General features: G+C 40.7%; 2 protein-coding genes across 3 annotated transcripts; one reads left to right on the forward strand and one right to left on the reverse strand.

Annotated features, from left to right (window-relative positions):
- The first annotated feature begins 718 nt into the window (after positions 1-718).
- On the forward strand, positions 719-12405 carry cstf2 (cleavage stimulation factor, 3' pre-RNA, subunit 2). Of its 2 annotated transcripts, XM_011479936.2 has the most exons (14): positions 1873-2032; positions 2217-2295; positions 2409-2578; positions 2650-2786; positions 5070-5189; positions 5269-5394; positions 6787-6910; positions 8307-8366; positions 9584-9683; positions 11233-11429; positions 11541-11665; positions 11772-11855; positions 11955-12122; positions 12200-12405. In XM_011479936.2, the coding sequence occupies exons 1-13, from the start codon at positions 1936-1938 to the stop codon at positions 12078-12080; spliced, it is 1545 nt and encodes a 514-aa protein (XP_011478238.1). In that variant the 5' UTR covers positions 1873-1935; the 3' UTR covers positions 12081-12122; positions 12200-12405. The 2 variants fall into 2 exon arrangements, with proteins under 2 accessions (XP_004073146.1, XP_011478238.1); XM_004073098.4 differs by lacking the exon at positions 8307-8366 and having other exon boundaries at positions 719-2032.
- A 150-nt stretch (positions 12406-12555) lies between these two features.
- nox1 (NADPH oxidase 1) lies at positions 12556-17857 on the reverse strand. Its single transcript, XM_011479938.3, has 13 exons — positions 17704-17857; positions 17510-17605; positions 16558-16668; positions 16249-16333; positions 15943-16088; positions 15677-15870; positions 15468-15591; positions 15298-15390; positions 14984-15225; positions 13884-14046; positions 13587-13733; positions 13373-13497; positions 12556-13210 (listed from the first exon to the last, which is right to left on the reverse strand). The coding sequence occupies exons 1-13, from the start codon at positions 17746-17748 to the stop codon at positions 13084-13086; spliced, it is 1698 nt and encodes a 565-aa protein (XP_011478240.1). The 5' UTR covers positions 17749-17857; the 3' UTR covers positions 12556-13083.
- Positions 17858-17914: the final 57 nt, after the last annotated feature.

Genomic DNA, 17914 nt, shown 5'->3' on the forward strand with positions numbered 1-17914 from the left:
TTTAATTCTCCTAAAAACTGTAGTCATGATAAAATAAAATAAAAAACACCAGAAATACCTGTACAAATGATAAAAAGATGATCAAAAGTGGGTTTTTAATGGCTGAGTCTGCTCAGCTTGTGTCTCTCTAAAACAAACCCGGACAATGAACCCTCCACCTCCATGCTAAACATTGGTTATACAGTATTTATACAGTTGACTGTATTTAATGTAGGGGGAAGTTCTGCAGGTGTTCATCACATCTTTTTAAAAATAAATATTGTGTTTGTTAATTTTTTTTATATAAAAAAATAATTTTACGGCCATGAATCTCCGCTTAATATGTAATATTCTATTTAAAGCCTGTGGAATCTTGAAAATACTTTAAATTGTTGGGGGTTTTTTTCAAAACATTTTTCTTTTTAACCTTAATTTTCTGGGATTCTTGAAAAATCACAAATATTTTTTTGGCAATAAAACAAAATAAAAAGCTGAAATCCTTTCTGTTATAGATTGGACTACCTATTCTCGTTTTTGGTTAATGTAAAATGAGTAAACCAACAAACTAAAACAAACAAACCAAAAAACAATAACTTTGCAGGTCATCTATCTGATTTATATCTGTAGCTTACTTGTTGAAAAAACTGTTTTCATGTAAATAAAATATCTTATATTAAATAAATAAATGAACTGATTTAAAAAAAACTTATTGATAATTTTATGATAAATATGTGGACAGAATTCAATCATAGATCAAGCCTGATTAAATAAAAAGTAGACCGGTGTGGTGTTTTACCTCATTTGAGACTGATTTTTAGGAATCAAGGTGGAAGATAACTGTGGCTAATATTTATTTGCATTGAAAGTCAAGTTCCTGATTGTTTTGACCTAAAAGCCTTTAATTCGAGGACCAGTTTAACGCCAGCATTTTCTCCTCAAATGTTCTAGTATTTAGTACTTTTTTTTTTTAAATATCACAATAATATAAACCAATTTATATATTAGTTCAATGATTTGACTGTAATTTCCAAGTAGAGAAGTAGATAGCACTCTTGCTTTCCAGCAAAAAGACAGAGGTTCAAATTCCAGCTGGGTCCTGTCTGTGTGGAGTTTGCATGTTGTCTCTGTGCATGGATGAGATTTCTCTGGACACTGCAGCTTGATCCCACAGGCCAGAAACATGCTGTGCAGCTTGAGTAAATATTCTGCATTGTCCCACAGTGTGAGTGCGTGACCCTGCAACAAAACATTTATTAATTGTGTTTACTTTTTAAAACATTTGATTCATGTACTAACACAGTCTTCTGTTAAAGCTGAAAACTCCATGGGGCTTTACTAAAGTTATCTTATTTTTACATTAACTAACTTTTTACAGGTTTTATTTCTATAGGCAACTTGTATTTTGTTCGACTTTTTATTTTATATTCTTTTTTTCTGATTGTGGTTTCCTCTTTTTTTCCAACAAACTTTATTGATCACAACGATCCAATAAATTTTTTTTTCAACATAACATTAGGAAAAGAACAAGCCAGGGGGTTATTATTGCATTTTATTGAAAATGACAAACAGTTTAAGAGTTTTAATGGCTTTCCTATTGTCAGAATGTTTTATTGTATTGTTTGACCTCATTGACAAAGTTAGAGAAATGTGGGGTATGGTTTGAAAATGTGTATTTATGAATGGCCCATTTCCATACAATTAATATGTGGTTAATTATATTTGTTATTTTTTATGATTTGGGCTATGAGTGAGGCCAAACAGTACATTTTCTAAGTACAATCGTAGACACAATTTTATTTTTATTGTATTTATTCGGTTTTTTTTTAACATATATTCGTGTGGCTAGCGATGTTATAAGGATGTCGGTGGGAATTTGATATTCGAACGCAGCCCGTTTCACAAACGGATGTTGTCTTCTCCTAACATCCTGGTGTCACACTCTTTTTGGTCCCCAAAATGGCGTCCATGGCTTCTGCCGCCACGGCTGCTGCAGCCGCCGCCGCTGCGGCCAGCAGAGACCCGGCTATGGATCGGTCCCTTCGATCCGTGTTTGGTGAGTTTGTGGTTCATTTTAGGTCGATAAATCAAACAGGTAAAGAGGGGTAGCTTATAAACGGCGTTCATATGAGCTAGTCACTAAGGGAATAACGAACGCGAGGACACCGTTAACTTTGTTTTATTAATTAAAGGAAATGTATTTCGGTGTTTTTATGTTCATATCTAATGATTTTTCTTAGTGGGAAACATCCCTTACGAAGCTACAGAGGAACAACTGAAAGACATATTTTCAGAAGTCGGGCTTGTTGTCAGCTTCAGGTAAGTAGGACTAGGACAGTAGGAGGGAACTATTTTAAATGTAACTTTCAACAGTTCTGACCACATATCCAAACTAAAATGTCCTATTAACGGCTCATTATTCTCGGTTTCAGGTTGGTGTATGACAGAGAGACTGGGAAGCCGAAGGGCTACGGCTTCTGCGAGTATCAAGACCAGGAGACGGCGCTCAGCGCCATGAGGAACCTGAACGGCAGGGAGTTCAGCGGACGGGCGCTAAGAGTCGATAACGCAGCCAGCGAGAAGAACAAGGAGGAGCTGAAGAGTAAGTCATTTGTGTTCAACAGAAGCCAGGTTATGTGGGGGGTCACGCGGCGGATTGTTTTTGTTCTGTAGGTTTGGGAACAGGAGCTCCTATCATCGAGTCTCCATACGGAGACGGGGTCCCCCCAGAGGAGGCCCCTGAGTCCATCAGCAGAGCTGTGGCCAGCCTGCCGCCTGAGCAGATGTTTGAGCTGATGAAACAGATGAAGGTGAGAGGGGGGGTGTTCACTGTGTTCTGGAACTACACATTTTTAGGAGGGGTCATCTGATGTCCTTTTTTCTGTGCCAATACTGATACTTGGCAGTCTTGAGGCCACAGGTAAACGATAACATGGGGCCCCCTGCAGCCGTCCCTTTACTTTTTTTTTTTTTTTTAAATACTTGCGTATTTAGAAAAATGTCTGTCAAACAACTTTTTCACTGGTCCGCTTTAAGACGGCATTAACGACCCACTCCAAAGAAAATTGTGTTCATGTGTCATTTTTTCTGATGATTGAAAACGTTTGTATGTAAAGAAGGAAAGTTGTCTGTTCGCACACAATTTTAAAAATGCGTGCGGCCAGTGCTGAACTTTTTTCTTGGCCGCACGGACCCAGAGGAAGCGTTAGGATTACGGTTTGGGTCAAAACACCAAATGGTTCCTGAGTGCAGCTGTGTCCGCAGGGGCATGGATCAAATACGGAGAACATGTTTCACTTACCTGGGTGTATGACATCTAATCAGACTTGAACTTTAAATACGTGCGTCCAACAACAGCATTCAGCCTTGGATGCATCTTGGTTGCATGTATTATGTGTAGCCAACATGAATTTCCATCAGTTTTTTTGTCACCACGTCATCCATAAAGACAATTACGTTTAAAATTGGCATTTCTGAGTATGTCTTTATCCCAATCGTTGTGAATCAGGAGCAGACGAAAAAATTCAGCTGGGGAAAAAACATGTAGTTGTGATGTAGAAGCTACAATCTGTGAACCACAAGCTCCCTGCTCTGCTCCATTCTGATGCATCCACTTGTAGACAAATAGATGTACGCTAGGCCTGCACAATATACCGCAAATTTATCGTTATCGCGACATTAAGCTGTGCAATATGCATACCGCAAAAGACGGCAAAAATCGCAATAAATGGTTACCTTAAATCTGCTATAACAAACTCATGGCAGCTTGAAATATTGAACAAATGAAATAAATCCCTTTATGCATTTAACCAATCGGAAGGACCCGTTTACGTTTTTGATCAATCAGATGAGCCCTTTTATGTTTGATGTTTGCCCCCTACGTCGACAAGGGTCATTTGGAGTATAATTTTTAAACTGTTGCAGTGAAATGGAAATGATGTTTTTGTTTTTTTTGCTATTTGTTTATATACCGCAATTCATATCGTTATCGCAATATTAATTACCAATATCGCATATCGCGCGTTTTCCTCATATCGTGCAGCCCTAAATACATGTACGCCTTTGTTTTCCTCATGCGAGCTGGAATCTGCCTCTAAACTTTATGGCTGGATCGCTCCGATATTGCCCCCCATTTGTGTTTCCCTCGTATTTTTGGCTTGGGGGGGTGTGAGGGGCTGTAAACCAGTGTGAGAGAGTGTAAACAGATGGATGATGGGAAGTGGGGCCTCTGCAGAAACTGTCCTATAAAAAGACACAGGTTTTCTGATTTTGGCTAAAACGTCATAATCATAACGAAAAGATCACTGGGAACACTTTGATAGTAAATCAAAAGGTGAACAGAGTGGGACTTTAAAGTTTAACAGACGATATGCATTATTCTTAGTTGGGGAGGGGGAAAAGATTGAATTCATGAAATGTGCTAAATTGTTAACCGCTCGCTTTCCTGTTGGAACAAAAGAGGGTCTTCTCTCTTCTCTCATCTGTCAGGTTTTACTTAAGAAAGCAAAAGAAACAAAACTGCTTGAATGATGCAGGGGCTTGTGATCTTATCCTGCCCCCCCCTCTACACAAAACAGTTTCAGTGCTCTCTTCCTCTGAAAAAGGTCGGTCACTTTCTGTGTCTGTCTTCATGCTTGTGTTGTCGGCGTCATTGTTTCACAGTGGGAGATGCTCCAAGCTAATGGAGGTGCTGCATATGCTGCTTTTCCATTTTTCTAGCAGGAGTAGTAGTGAGATGTGGAAGACTGGGGGGTAAATTCAGGTTCAGGATTCTTTTTCCGGTGCTTGTGCACCTTCGTCACGTGACACGCGACTGTTCTCAGCAGATTCTCCAAGCTGAAAGCTTTTCTGCTCCTTCATTTGTGAGGACCGCACTTTTTGGTCCGTACCCTTGCTCTGATTGGCTCTTACCAGTGGAATCCGTTAGATGGCGCTGTGGGCACCTCATATTATCTCACTGGATTCATTAAAAAGCATCAAAATGCAAAAATATAGTTGGATTTATTGGCCGATCCCCCTTTTTTTGGTGAGCCTCGATGAGTCTGAGTTCTAAAAATTGTATTAATTCATTTTTTTTTCCCTTCTCCTTCCAGCTGTGTGTGCAGAACAGCCCTCAGGAGGCGAGGAACATGCTGCTGCAGAACCCTCAGCTGGCCTACGCTCTGCTCCAGGCTCAGGTGGTCATGCGGATTGTGGACCCCGAGATAGCCTTGGTGAGAACCAAAGAGCTGCGTCGATCTGGGAATAACCCCACTATGAGCAAAGTTTGAGAGAGATCTGATTGGTTCACAGAAAATGCTCCACCGTACAACAACAGTCCAGCCTTTGATTTCCAGCGGACCACCTGGGGGAGCGCCGCCAATCAACCCTGCTCCTGCTGCGCAGCCCAACGTGGCGGTGTCTCAGCCGCAGCCCGTGGTGAGTTACAGACGTCCTCAAGCTCTGGTATCCAACACTAGTTTAGTGAATAAACCAGTTCCTGTGTTGATGGTTTTGGGGGACTTGATCGAAATTTCAAACGGCATTTGAAAATCTCAGCCTCTCATAGAGTGAATTAGCTCTGGAAAAACATCTTAATATATTATACTTATAATAAATGCTCAACTGGAAATTTAAATTATGCTTAAAATTTGTGTTTAAAACCTAAGAAAAAAACTTCACTGTAAGTCGGTCAAATATTTCATTTCTTGTCATGAATTCATGGGTAAAAGTAAGTCTGAGTTTGAGCTGTAGGTCCAAAAATGATATTTCAATTCACATGAGAGTATACAGTGATCCCTCGCTATAACGCGGTTTACTTTTCACGGTTTCGCTACTTCCCGGATTTGCATCGTGCATTGTGTTCTGCATTCTGATTGGCTAACAAGTCACTCCGCTTCTTCTCTACCTGTGCGTCAATAACGTTGCAGTTTAATATGTACACGTACGTAAAACAGCTTGCCAAATTTACAACACGTACGTGCAAATTCTCTTGCAATTTCAAGTTTCTCTAAAGCCCGTAGAAAAAAGAGCGACAACAACTGCCTATCACTATGTTCTTCTCCCGAACAAACACAGCTGCACCGCGGGCTTCAAAATAAGAAAACACTGCAGAGCGGAGTCGGGATGCAGCGACTCAGTCTGAAGAGCAGTGAAATACACCTGAGTCACTATTTGTCCGACTGTACTTTGTATTTTATTCATAATCATTTTATATTTTCTCCTGTTTAATCCATTTACTCGGGTCGCGGTGGGCGGGGCTTATCTCCGCGATTTGAAGTCTTCTGTTCACATTGATGATTAAAATTATTATTTGACAGTACAGTACAGAAGTTATTTGTTGAAAAAAAAAAAAACGTTACTAAAGTACCTTTTATTTGTGAAACAAATGCATGAGCCTGTAAAATGGTTTGTTCTTTCTTTTCAATGTATAATAGAGGATTTAATTGTATAACAATAGTTAAAAAAAAAGGTTTCTACTTCACGGATTTTGCCTATCACGGGTTCTTTTTGGAACGTAACCCCCGCGATAAACAAGGGTTTACTGTAGTGCGTAACCACGAAGTGAAGGGTGTTCAGAATGTGGCCATACGTTCTTTATGCTTCTCTGATGTTTAGCCTCCTAGAACCTCAAAGCGGCCGTAACTCCTCCCACACGTTGGTTGGACGTTGCTGCTAGATTTCCAGTTGCAGTAGCAGACTGCTGCAGGCTGCAGTTTCTGCATTATTCTACCTCTCAAGTCAAACTAGAACAGTTATCTTGATCACTGATGCTGTTGTGGGAGAGAAGTGTCTGCAGTTGAAGTGTTTTTGTGTGTGCTGTCTAATCAGCCTGGAATGCATGTAAACGGAGGGCCTGGGATGATTCAGCCCCCCAACATCGGTGTTGGTCCTGGACCGATGCCTGGACCAGGACCGGGACCGGGACCTGTACAGGGAGCAGTCGGACCTCCAGGTAACCGTCCTGCAAGATGCTCACATTTGAATTGCTGTTTGTTTCTACTGAGGTCAGAAAATACTCAGATTACTTCCTTTTATAGGAACATTTTTGTTGTTAGAGAAATACTCCAGAAATCATGTTCAAATAAAAATATGATTAAGTCCGTTGATGTTGCAAATCCCAACTTATTGACGCCACACATCTGTTGACGGCTGCGCATCTCATTGAAGTTGCTGGTTCTGCAGTTGTCTCTGACATCTGCATGTGAAGAGTTCCTGGTCTTAAACCTCATGCATTTGTTTTTTGGATGAATGGAATGAATCCCAACATTTAGACCACAAGTCCTTCTGGAACAGGACTTTGGGAAAACTCCCACGAGGCTTCAGGAATTAGGGTCAGTTAGGGAGGGGGGAAGAGGGCTGATTTCTAAAAGATATAATTAATACAGAAAAGTGGGGAAAAAAACAAATAAACAAAAATGTTAGTTTTTATATTAAAATGAGAATTTGGACTTAAATTCCCAAAAATCATTTGATGTCTAAAATATAAAAGCCAAACTGAACGTTTTTGTGATTTATAATTTTTTATTTTATTTTCTTGCAATTTGGATTTCTCAAAAAATTCTAAAAAGAAAATCTGTGACTAATACCAAAATAATTATGAAATTGTTTTTTTTTGTTTTTGTTTATTTTTTTAAATTTTTCCCAACCAAGAAATCCGACTTTAGTCTAAAAATAGTGAAGCTACAGTAATATTTAAAGTCAACATAAGTTTGCTCTTCTCACATTTCAGTAACTAACATCTTCATTTTGTTAGAACTTTTCTTTTATCTAAGAATTTCTCAGAATTACATTTGTTTAGATCTCTGACGGAAAAAAAATGATTTTCTGGAATTTATTTTCCTGTTGAGTTTTGTACATTTTTTTCCAAAAATCCAAATAACGTGCAGAGTTTAATATTATTGCACATTCTGTTCCTGTATTTATCAGAAGCAACACTATGGTTTTCAATATTTTAAAGCACCAAATCTTAATGTTTCATCAAGTCTCAAGCACTGAATTATAAAGAAAAACGCAACATCAAAAGTTTCTGATATTTCTGTAAATTTGTCTGATTTGTTAAATGAATTCTTTCTTTTTTCCTTTAAGAGAGTTCTCTGAATATTTTCTGCATCTCCTCGCCTGTAGAGGCTTTGAATCTGAAGTTCTTGCTGACTCTGACCACTAGGTGTCACCAGAGAAGTGCTGTTGTTTTCTTTCTAAATGCTGAGTTTGTGACATGTTTACTCTTCCTGAGTTGTAACTCCTCCCTTGCAGCTTTGTGTGTTTGTGTGTGTGTGTGTGTGTGGGCCAAATTTCTGCTTTGCTCTCTTCAGTCTTGTCTTGTTCTTTTCACTCTAATGCTGGCTCAGGAAACCTTCAGCATTCTCCCACAGGATCGGCCGGTCCTGCTGCTTTGGAGCGGCCTCCAGGTATCTCCGTGCTTCCTCCCGTCCTCTGTTGAGGAGCAGGGTCCTGCAAACATGCTGCCTGCTATGAACTGCTCTACTCCCTTGGCTTGTTTTTTTTTTTCTTCTTTTTTTTTCTTTCACAATTGTTCAAAAGGTCAGACGAGGGATTGTCTGTGTGTCATCACGTCTGTGGAACGTGCAGAGACATGAAGCTGTGCGTGAAAAGACAGATCTGGCTCTGGAGGATGTGGTCATAGCCCAAAGCAACTTAGCAAAAATACAAACTCAAATGACAGTGAATCTGCAGACCAGCTTTAGAGATGAGTTGAAGAAATCATCAGAGGATGTTTGCAGTCAAATCTAGGAGGAATAGTTTGGCGTCGTCTGAGGACACAGAGGGCCGTTCTGCCGTCAGAGGATGAAATCCTCAGCTGAGATTGTTTTAAAAAGCTCCAAAGTGTCACTTTTGAATAAACGTGCACACGTGAATCCTTTCACTTCAGGTTTCCAGTGAATGTGTTGCACAACCTCCGCCTTCTCTTCCTAAACTTGACTCAAACCAGAAAGTGCTGAAAGTTGCAGTTCCTTAGATGACCACTGGAGGCAGGTTTCTAAAGAGAGCAAAACTTATATTGATTTATATATTTTACAACAAAAATGTCTGTATTAGAAGCCTGTTATTTATTTATTTTAATTTGATATTTTTTATTTTTTTTAGAGTTGAAATAAGTGTAGTATTAAAAGCTTTTTTTTGATTGGCAGGTTGGTGGGTTTATGGGATCACTCAAGATGTTCCCTTTACTTTCTCACCCAATCAGCCATTTTCCAGAGCATTGTTGAAGTGGCCCGGAGCAAATTCAGATCATAATAGCCTTTTAAAGTCTTCTCTTTAACATCAGAGACAATCACATCTGGTGTGCTTCTTGCCATATATTCAGAAAAGAATAATAATTCTGGGGGCTAGTTGCTTCCAACAGAACATACATAAACAAAAGTCTGCAGTTTGTGTGTTTTTTTGCAGATTTGTTTTAATTCTATAATTGTTGTCTGTACACTCATAGAGGGCAGCATTGTTGGAGTGTCTCTCCATTGTTCAAACACACCCAGATGTCTGCATATGTGTTAGCAGTTTCATTGTTCATTGGCGTGCCAGCCTGGAGTTTGGCCCAGAGTTGGCACCTGAATCCTTCACTGAGTGCCTCAATGACATAGCTGAGTGTGAACTTTCCTCCTTCCAGGACCTGGGGGAATTCCGCCCAGAGGGCTGCTGGGAGATGGTCCCAATGACCCCAGAGGAGGAACACTGTTGTCTGTCACCGGAGAGGTCATCGACCCCAAGTGAGTTGTTTCAACGGTTGTCTGAAGCGTGGCGTGTTCAGGAATGTCTGTGTGAGAGGCCATTGTTTCATTCAGAAGGTTTGTCCCAATTGCGCTTATTTTAGCATCCTGGAAACCAGAATTTCAACAGAGACTGTTTCTGCAGAGAGCAAAGGAGCAAGACATTTTTCCAAATCCGCTGAATCATTTTGTATTAGTTAACTAGAGGCTCCCACTCCAGCATCACCAGTGGTCTTTTTTTATCATAATTATGCCGTTTTTAGCCAAAATCAAAAATATGTGTCGTATTGTAGGACATAGTTTCTGCAGAGCGGCAGTAGTTCATTAGAAATCCCCCTCTGAGTTTGAAACTGGACTGTTGACACGGAGTAAGCCTGCCCTCACTTCCAATCATCCACCTGTTTTCATGCTTTCCTGCTAGCTTACAGCCCCTCACAACCCCAACATAACATTAGTGATGCAACAAAAATAGAGTTTTGAGTCAGATGTCAGCTCGGATGAGGAAAACAAAAGCAGATTTATGCGTCTACAAGTGGATGCATCAGAATGGAGCAGAGCAGGGAGCTTGTGGCCCAACCGGCGTCTCTTCTATGTCACAAAAATGCTCTTTTTTTTAAACTGCATTCACGATCTTAGAATAAAGAAACACTGAGAAAGTTTAAGCTTTATTTTCTTTCTAAAAGTCCTCCATCATGAGAAAAATTCCACAAGAACATGTTAAAAACACCACTGTCATTGGAGCGGGTCTTTAAGTTCTGTTGATACTTATAACACTTTAACTGTAAAAAGCACCGTGGTCCAAAAGTAGTATTTGTCAATCACAGATTCTGCAAAGTGTCCCACTATAAAAAATTAAATAAAGTGATGTCTGTAATGTTCATCATAGAGATACTTCAACTGTGAGAGATAAAATTTAAAGATAAAAATCCAGAAAATCTCATTAAATGATTTCTGAAGAACTTATTTGAAAGAATAGGCAGAAAAGAGGATTGAATCTGTTGGATTGGGGTTCTGGTTAGACTAATTCCGAACCAGGAAATGCTTTGTACATAGCCTCTCCTTCATTGCCTGGGCGATGTTTTTGGAATCATGGTCCTGCTGGAAGTTCCAGCCACGTTTCATCCTCAATGTTTTCACTGACGGAAGGAGGTTTTTGTCCAAAATCTCATTCATCCTTTCCTGAATACAGGTCAGCTGTCCTGTTATCTTTGCAGAAAAGGTGCCCCAAAAGCATGATGCTTCCACCCCCGTGCTGTACAGCAGGTCTAGTGTTGTTGGGATGCAACTCTACGCCTCTAAACATGGCGTGTGGCATTTTGGTCTCGCCTGATCACATGACATTCTCTCTCATCTTTTTAAGTATTTGTTCGTCTCACTGTAACCAGCAGGACTTGCTATGATTTTCCGTGTTTTCATTGAGGACAAAAATAACGTTTTTTCGGGTTCAGGTGTTTCTTCCTTTTACATTAAGGATGAAGACTGGATGCTCATTTCCTGGACGTCTTGCTGAACTTTTATATGAATATTTACCCTCTATGTTGGTTTTTAGCCGACCCTACATGGTAGCTCAACCCCCCCACCAGGCCGCACCTGTGCACATGCAGCCAATAGGAGGTGGACCTCCAGATATAAGAGGCCCCCCCATGGACATCCGGGGCTTACCTATGGGAGAACCACGAACCATGATGGTCGACCCCCGAGGGCCCCCGATGATGGAGCCTCGGGGTCCTCCGATGGAAAACAGAGGTGGCTGAAATGTGAAAGATCTGCTTTCCTCTGTTAACGAGTAACTTCATGTATTGTTTGTTTTTTTAGGACTGTATGCATTTTCACTGACACTCATTTCCTTCTTTTCAGGACGCGACCCGAGGGCGATGGATGCCCGCGTGCCTGTGGCACCGCAGAGGGTTCCCATGGCAACAGGAATGCAGAATCCCGTTCCTCATAGCATGGGACCAAATGCTCCTCTTCCTGCAAGACCGGTACCTAAAATGTTTGGCAGTGACTTTGCAGGAAATGAACATTCATGCTACAGAATAGCTGTAGAGGAGTAAAACAAATGAACACAAATGTGTTTTTGTGGAACAGGGTCCAGGTATATCTGGTGGTCCCCCATCAGGAGGCGGTTTCAGTCCTGGGCAGAGTCAGGTCTCCACACAGGACCATGAGAAGGTCAGGGGAAAAAATACTCATTCATAAATACATTAGTCAGACATCATGGATCAAGTACAAAAAAAGCTAATTTTTCTCCCAAATAATGTCTGTTTTCAGGCCGCCCTGATCATGCAGGTCCTGCAGCTGACCCCGGAACAAATAGCCATGCTGCCCCTAGAGCAGAGACAGAGCATCCTCATCCTCAAAGAGCAGATTCAGAAGACGGCAGGCGGGGCGCCTTGATGTGTCTGACGGATGGAAACGCATGGAAAAGAAACAGCAAAGGTTTTATTTTTAAACCAGCCTTTTGTTTTTTTCTATCAGATCGGTTATGTTGACGCATTTTCTCGCTTTTCCATCAGCCCCGGCCCCTCCCTGCTGAACACCTCCCACCTGAACACCTCCCACCTGAAGTGTTTTTCTAGTTTTTTTGTTTGTTTTGTACCATAGTGAAATGTTTCAGAAGCTCAAGAAGCAAAGAAGAGTTCAACCGTAGACGTCACAAACCTTCATCTTTTTTCATGTTTAAGCTCTGAAACCAATTTGTCAATAAAAAAAATCCCACACACCTTCCCTGAGTGTTATTTAAAAGTCAACATACCAGTAAGGCAGACTACTTTCTGTCTTCATAATGATTAACCACAGGGGTTTTTTTTTTTGTCTTATCAGGGAAATGGTGGAAATCACAGGGCAGAAGGACACATGACAGAACAAAAGGTCATTCTAAATGAATTTTATTAACCAGTGTTGAGTCATTTCACAAACATGTTTAACACGTTTAAAATAAACTTCTCAGCACAATAGAAAAGAGATCGTAAGAAATCTTAGATGACATCGATAACCGAAGCCTGACAGAAGTTCTTTTATTGTAAGCAGTTTTTTTTTAAAGATTTCAGAGGAAAACGGTTAAACTTCTCCCACAAGAAGAAATACTTTTGCCCCATATGTTTCCCATAAAAGTGCATTCAGCTCATCCATTAATAAAAGCATGGATTATATGTTGTGCTGTATTTTTTCCGTAACAGAACAACTTTAATGACTGTGCAGCCAAAAGCTAACACAATATTTACAATAATGGCTTACTGTAAGCCACAATGACGTGAAGTAAGTCACAGATCAGGCAGCATTTCCTCGTCTATATTACATGACGGGAAGTTTTAAGACAACCTGTCACACCTTTTTACCACAATCAGTCCTGTCAGAGTCAGCTTGACATCAGCAGTTCTCAATTTTTTTTAGTTTTGCCTTAAAAGTTTTCTTTATTAAAGTAAAATTTTGTCTTGCGAGGATCCACATCTGAATATTTGGCACATTTCTTCTGTAGAACTTTAGCCAAAGCTGCAGGGCCGCACAGGAATGTTCCCACCACAGACCTGAAAACGGACAGGAAAAGGTTTAAATAAACGGTCACAATTTCATGTTTTTGCTTTAAAGTGAATCTTTTTTTTTAAAGTATTACATATAGGTTTGTTAGATTTTTTTGTATTGTTTTTATGCATTTATTTCCAAATACGCTGGGTTTATTTATTTCTTACGCTGGGTTTTCTTTGCGGACTTGATCGAACTCTTTGTCCCAGTTTGGTCGACCATAATGGGTTTTCTGTTTGAGACCGGTGACCACATCCGTGTCCTCGTCAAAGTGAACTATGACTTGATCCGTCTGTGGAAAAGGGCAAGAAAGACTCGGCTGAGCTTAGGCAGAAACGGTGCCGGTATTCAGGGTTTGGAGAGAATGATAGTCATTCATACATGGCCTTGATCCCATCCCGTCAGAAAGAGCTTGTAGGTGAGGAAATCCCCCAAGTTTCGCTCCTCCATCTCCTTCTCCAACACCTGAAGGAGGTCAGCAAACCACTCGAAGGCGTTTGTCTCCCGGCACAGCCAGTAGAAATAAATCTGGCAGCAGGAATACCAGGAAAGGTGTGTTTAACACAAAAGAGCTCTTTGTTACGTGGTTGTGTTGTTTCAACACAATAGGCAATTAAAAAAGGCTTAGGACACATCAGTCATGTCAATGAATCAGTGACTTTCATTGGGAGGCTTCACCTTTCTGGTGCGAAGCTTGGGGTCGCACTCTTTGAATTTGTACCAGATAGATTTCATGATGGAGGCGAAGGGAGTGACGCCGATGCCAGCGCCGACCAGCATGCTGACCTCATAGTCGAACACATCCTCACTTGCTGTCCCGAAAGGTCCGTCCACGCCCATCCTGACGACGGACGGAATGAAATCACACAGTTAAAGAAGAAGCCTCGCAAACGTTTTTGTTCTCCTCCGTCATGTGTGACTTCCCCTGTGGTGTACCACAAGGCTATGTGTTGGACCCATGTCATTTTTTAGAAAGTTGCTTCTTACTAAGGGATGTTTTCATTAAAACTTTTGAAAATATATGAAGTTTAGTACATAAAAACCTTATTAAAACTTCCCTCAAGTTATAATTTATTATGATTTGCGGTTTTTTTTAAACATAAGGTTAAATGGGTGCATTTAAAAGGAAACACTGTTTTTTCCCAAATTATTTTCATACCCATTAATTGGTTCAATACCACGTGTCTCAACCTATATCCATCAATTTCTGTCCATGCACTTAAACTTGAATAATTGGAATTGAAAATGCTCAAATATAAAGAAGTTCCTATTGTTAAAAAAAAAGCTTTGACCTAAAGTTGTTAGGAGGTTTTTAGTCAAATATGACAAAACAATAACGTTGTTGCTGTCAGTTTAGATTTGATGCAGTGTCTGTTTTAATTTTTTTATTGTTTTATCTAGTGTTTTCTTATTTTAAGATTAATTAAAATGTTTCTTTTCCCAGAAAATGTATTTAAGCTTTTTCCACTCACTGTTTCTTAAGTTTATCTTCCTTTAACCCTTGTGCTATCTTAGATGACCCCACCCTTACATTGACGTGTTCTCCCTACCATGACAAAGGTGGATAAAGGTGGAAAGATTTCATGTAATCCATGGACACCAGTGAAGATCACAAATCATTGAAGAAAAAAGGTTCAGCGCACTGTCTAGTGGGTCTAGATGACCCAACTCCCAATGTTAAGGTGCATAGGATAGCACAAGGGTTACAGTGGTCAAACTGAATTCAAATCCTTTAGTCATTTTGGCAAAACAGACAAAGGTTTTCACTGGAGACTCACTTGGGCCCCTGCGCCCCCTCTGGAAGCTTCTGCATGGTGTCTATGAGCTGGTCCGTCCAGTCCCCGGCCGAGCGAATGTGGACGCTGAAGAAGTCCTCCTCGGGGGCAGAGGTCATGGTGAAAGGATGCCACTCCAGCTGGGAGATGCTGGGGCAGTTGAGGAAGACGTACTGACCCACTTCCATTTTAAAGCCCTTCTTTCTCAGCTGCAGCTCCAGAACTTTAGACGGATGAATCACAATCTGGAAACAGAGGTGTCCCGGTGAGAGAAACCCCTCCAATGGGAGGTCAGGCATCGGAGAAAGCTCATGTACCTTTCTGTACTGCACTGCCTGCATGTAGCGAATGAAGCGTAGAACACGCTCGCAGACATAGATAATCATTGGACCAATCACCCACTTCCAGGTCTGAAAATGACTAAGGATTATTAGCATTTAGTCTGGTTGAGAAATTCTTCTCTTTTTGTGGACTAAGCTGGACAAACCATGGGTTCTCCTCCTTTAAACTGAGGGATGGGACACTCAGGAATCTTTCCCCAGTCATCAGGGCGATCTTTACAGAAAGTGGCGTTGTGATCGTCTGTATTGAATTGACTCCTCACAATGCGCCTGCAGATAACCAACAAGTAAAACCTGCTTAAAAACAGCAACAATGCTTCCTGCAGACAAAAGAAAGTGGAGGGATGTCTCGTACCCGTATCCATGAAAGACAAGACCAACAAAGAAGACGATGAAGAGGTGGTGGATGTACCAGAACACCTCGAAGTAGCTGCGCCTGATGACCTCCATAGAGGAGGTGATAATCAAGATGAGAGACAGAGTGATGACGACCCCGGTGAGGCCGGCGATGGATGTGAAGGCAAATTTAATGGGTTTCTGCTGTGGATCCTGAGAGTAGAGGGGACACATTGAAGCTCGGCCTTTGAAAGGCTCCTCTTTGCTCTCGGCTGGAGGACTTACTGCCTCGATGTGTTGGAGCGGGTTCAGGAAAGTCTCGTTTCCTTCATCCTCCAGATTGGACAGAGCGGTGCTCAGCTTGCCGTAAACACCAAGCTTACTGTTGTTGAGCCACTCCAGGTTCAGTAAGTGGGCCACGGTGTGGACCGCTGTCAGAGCCCACACAGAAAGGAGATGTGTTTATGTCTGATCCTAACATGCTTGCAGATACTTCCCCTCCTCTACACCCCACAATACTCAAACTCTTGCTCCTGCAGCTGAATCAGAACATTATATTGTCCTGTTGACATGCGTTTGTGAGACATTCACCTGTCATGAGAGCGATCATGTACGCCACCAGCTTGTGAAAGCTCAAATTTTTGTCCAGTTGTTTCCTCATTGTTCTACTGCAGCACTGGCGAGATAAAAACAAGACAAACGTCAGCTGCTGTTTCCATCCCCATCGGCAATTTTTAAATTCATTTCCCAGATTCCTCAACAGAAAACCACTTCGTCAAATGTTTGTATTGTTTCTACACTTAGGAAAAACCTGTTGTTTTATATGAAACAAAAGAAGGGTGGAACAAAAAAAGGGGGCAAAGACTTGTCAAAACCATCAACGGGTCAAAACCATCTCACCACAAAGGAGCCTCGGATCAGAGACAGCAGGTTCCTGCACACTGGGAGGAGGATCAGCATGCAGTTAAAGTTGAGGACGGCTGCAGGAGCTCTGGCCCAGGCCAAAGCTGACTGAAGAAAAGAAAAAAAAGAAACGATTGGATTTATAATTTTAATGTTTATTTTTAGTTTTTATTTTATAAAGAAAATATTCTATTTAAACAGATATTCTAATGTTGTAAGAAGAAGCTACATCTCAAAGATAAAAGTCAGGGTTTGGCTCCTCAATCTTTGGATTTTTGTTCTTATACTACTTTAAAAATGACTTAATTCAAAACAAGTCTTTAAATTTAAAATAATTCTTCAATTAGGAAGACATCTTTGCTGAAAAGTCCTCCTTTCCTGTCAACAGTAAAACTGCCAAACAACATGAAACATCCACCCCATCCAAAGTTATCCACATGCAGCAGGAAAACTGTGACCTGACACAAAATGTAAAAAGTATTTTGTTTTATCATTTGAAAAATAGATAAAGCTGCTGCAGCACTGAAGGTACAGACATTTAAGAAATCTACAAAAGGGAAGCTAAAGGAAAAGAAAAGGTGATTTAATAATTCCATTTCTGACACATAAATAGGAGTAAGAATAATTAATCAATTTAAAATATTACTAAGTGGTAATTATTTAAAACAAAAGTTCACTTACAGCAAAAAAGAAACTGATAAGTGAACATTCAAGGATGAAAGTTGTTCAGGACTTTTTATCCATGACATAAAAAGTATTTCTTATGGGAAAACACTAAATGATGCAATTACCAAACTTTTTCTTGATACAATTCTAAATTTTCTGATAGTTTTTCTATACGAATAAGCTTTTGTGGCACATTACTTTACAGTTACAGGTTTGTTTTTTGATCAAAGTCACAGTTTAATCTTTTTTTTTTAAAATGTTCATTTGTTTTGTATTCACTCACCCCTAATAAGTGGCGTGTGTAGTAAAAATCATCGTCTCTGTCATATTGGAGGTAGTACCACACAAAGAGGAATGTGTTGATGGTCATCCAGACCAGCTGCAAACAAAAATGGATTTCTGTCCAATAGGCTGCATTTGTGAAGGACTGAATGCAGCAATAGTCCTCTCCAGGTGTGGAGGTAATGAAGAACTTACCACCATTACAGCTGGAAACCCATTGTTGATGATCCAGTTTGCCATGTCTGGCTGTGTGTTGAGGCGCTGCCGCTTCCCTGCACCTTCGGTCCACCTGCAGCCGTGGCTTTATAGCACCCTGCTCCTCCCGCCCTCTCCTTGACGTGATGAGAGGGAAACAAAAGCTGCAGCGGCTGATTGCGCAGTTCAGGAACTTTCACAGGAGAGCGGC

The sequence above is a fragment of the Oryzias latipes genome, chromosome 10, assembly GCF_053564925.1.
Source record: "Oryzias latipes strain Hd-rR chromosome 10, Olatipes_Hd-rR_3.1".
Taxonomy (NCBI): Eukaryota; Metazoa; Chordata; class Actinopteri; order Beloniformes; family Adrianichthyidae; genus Oryzias; species Oryzias latipes.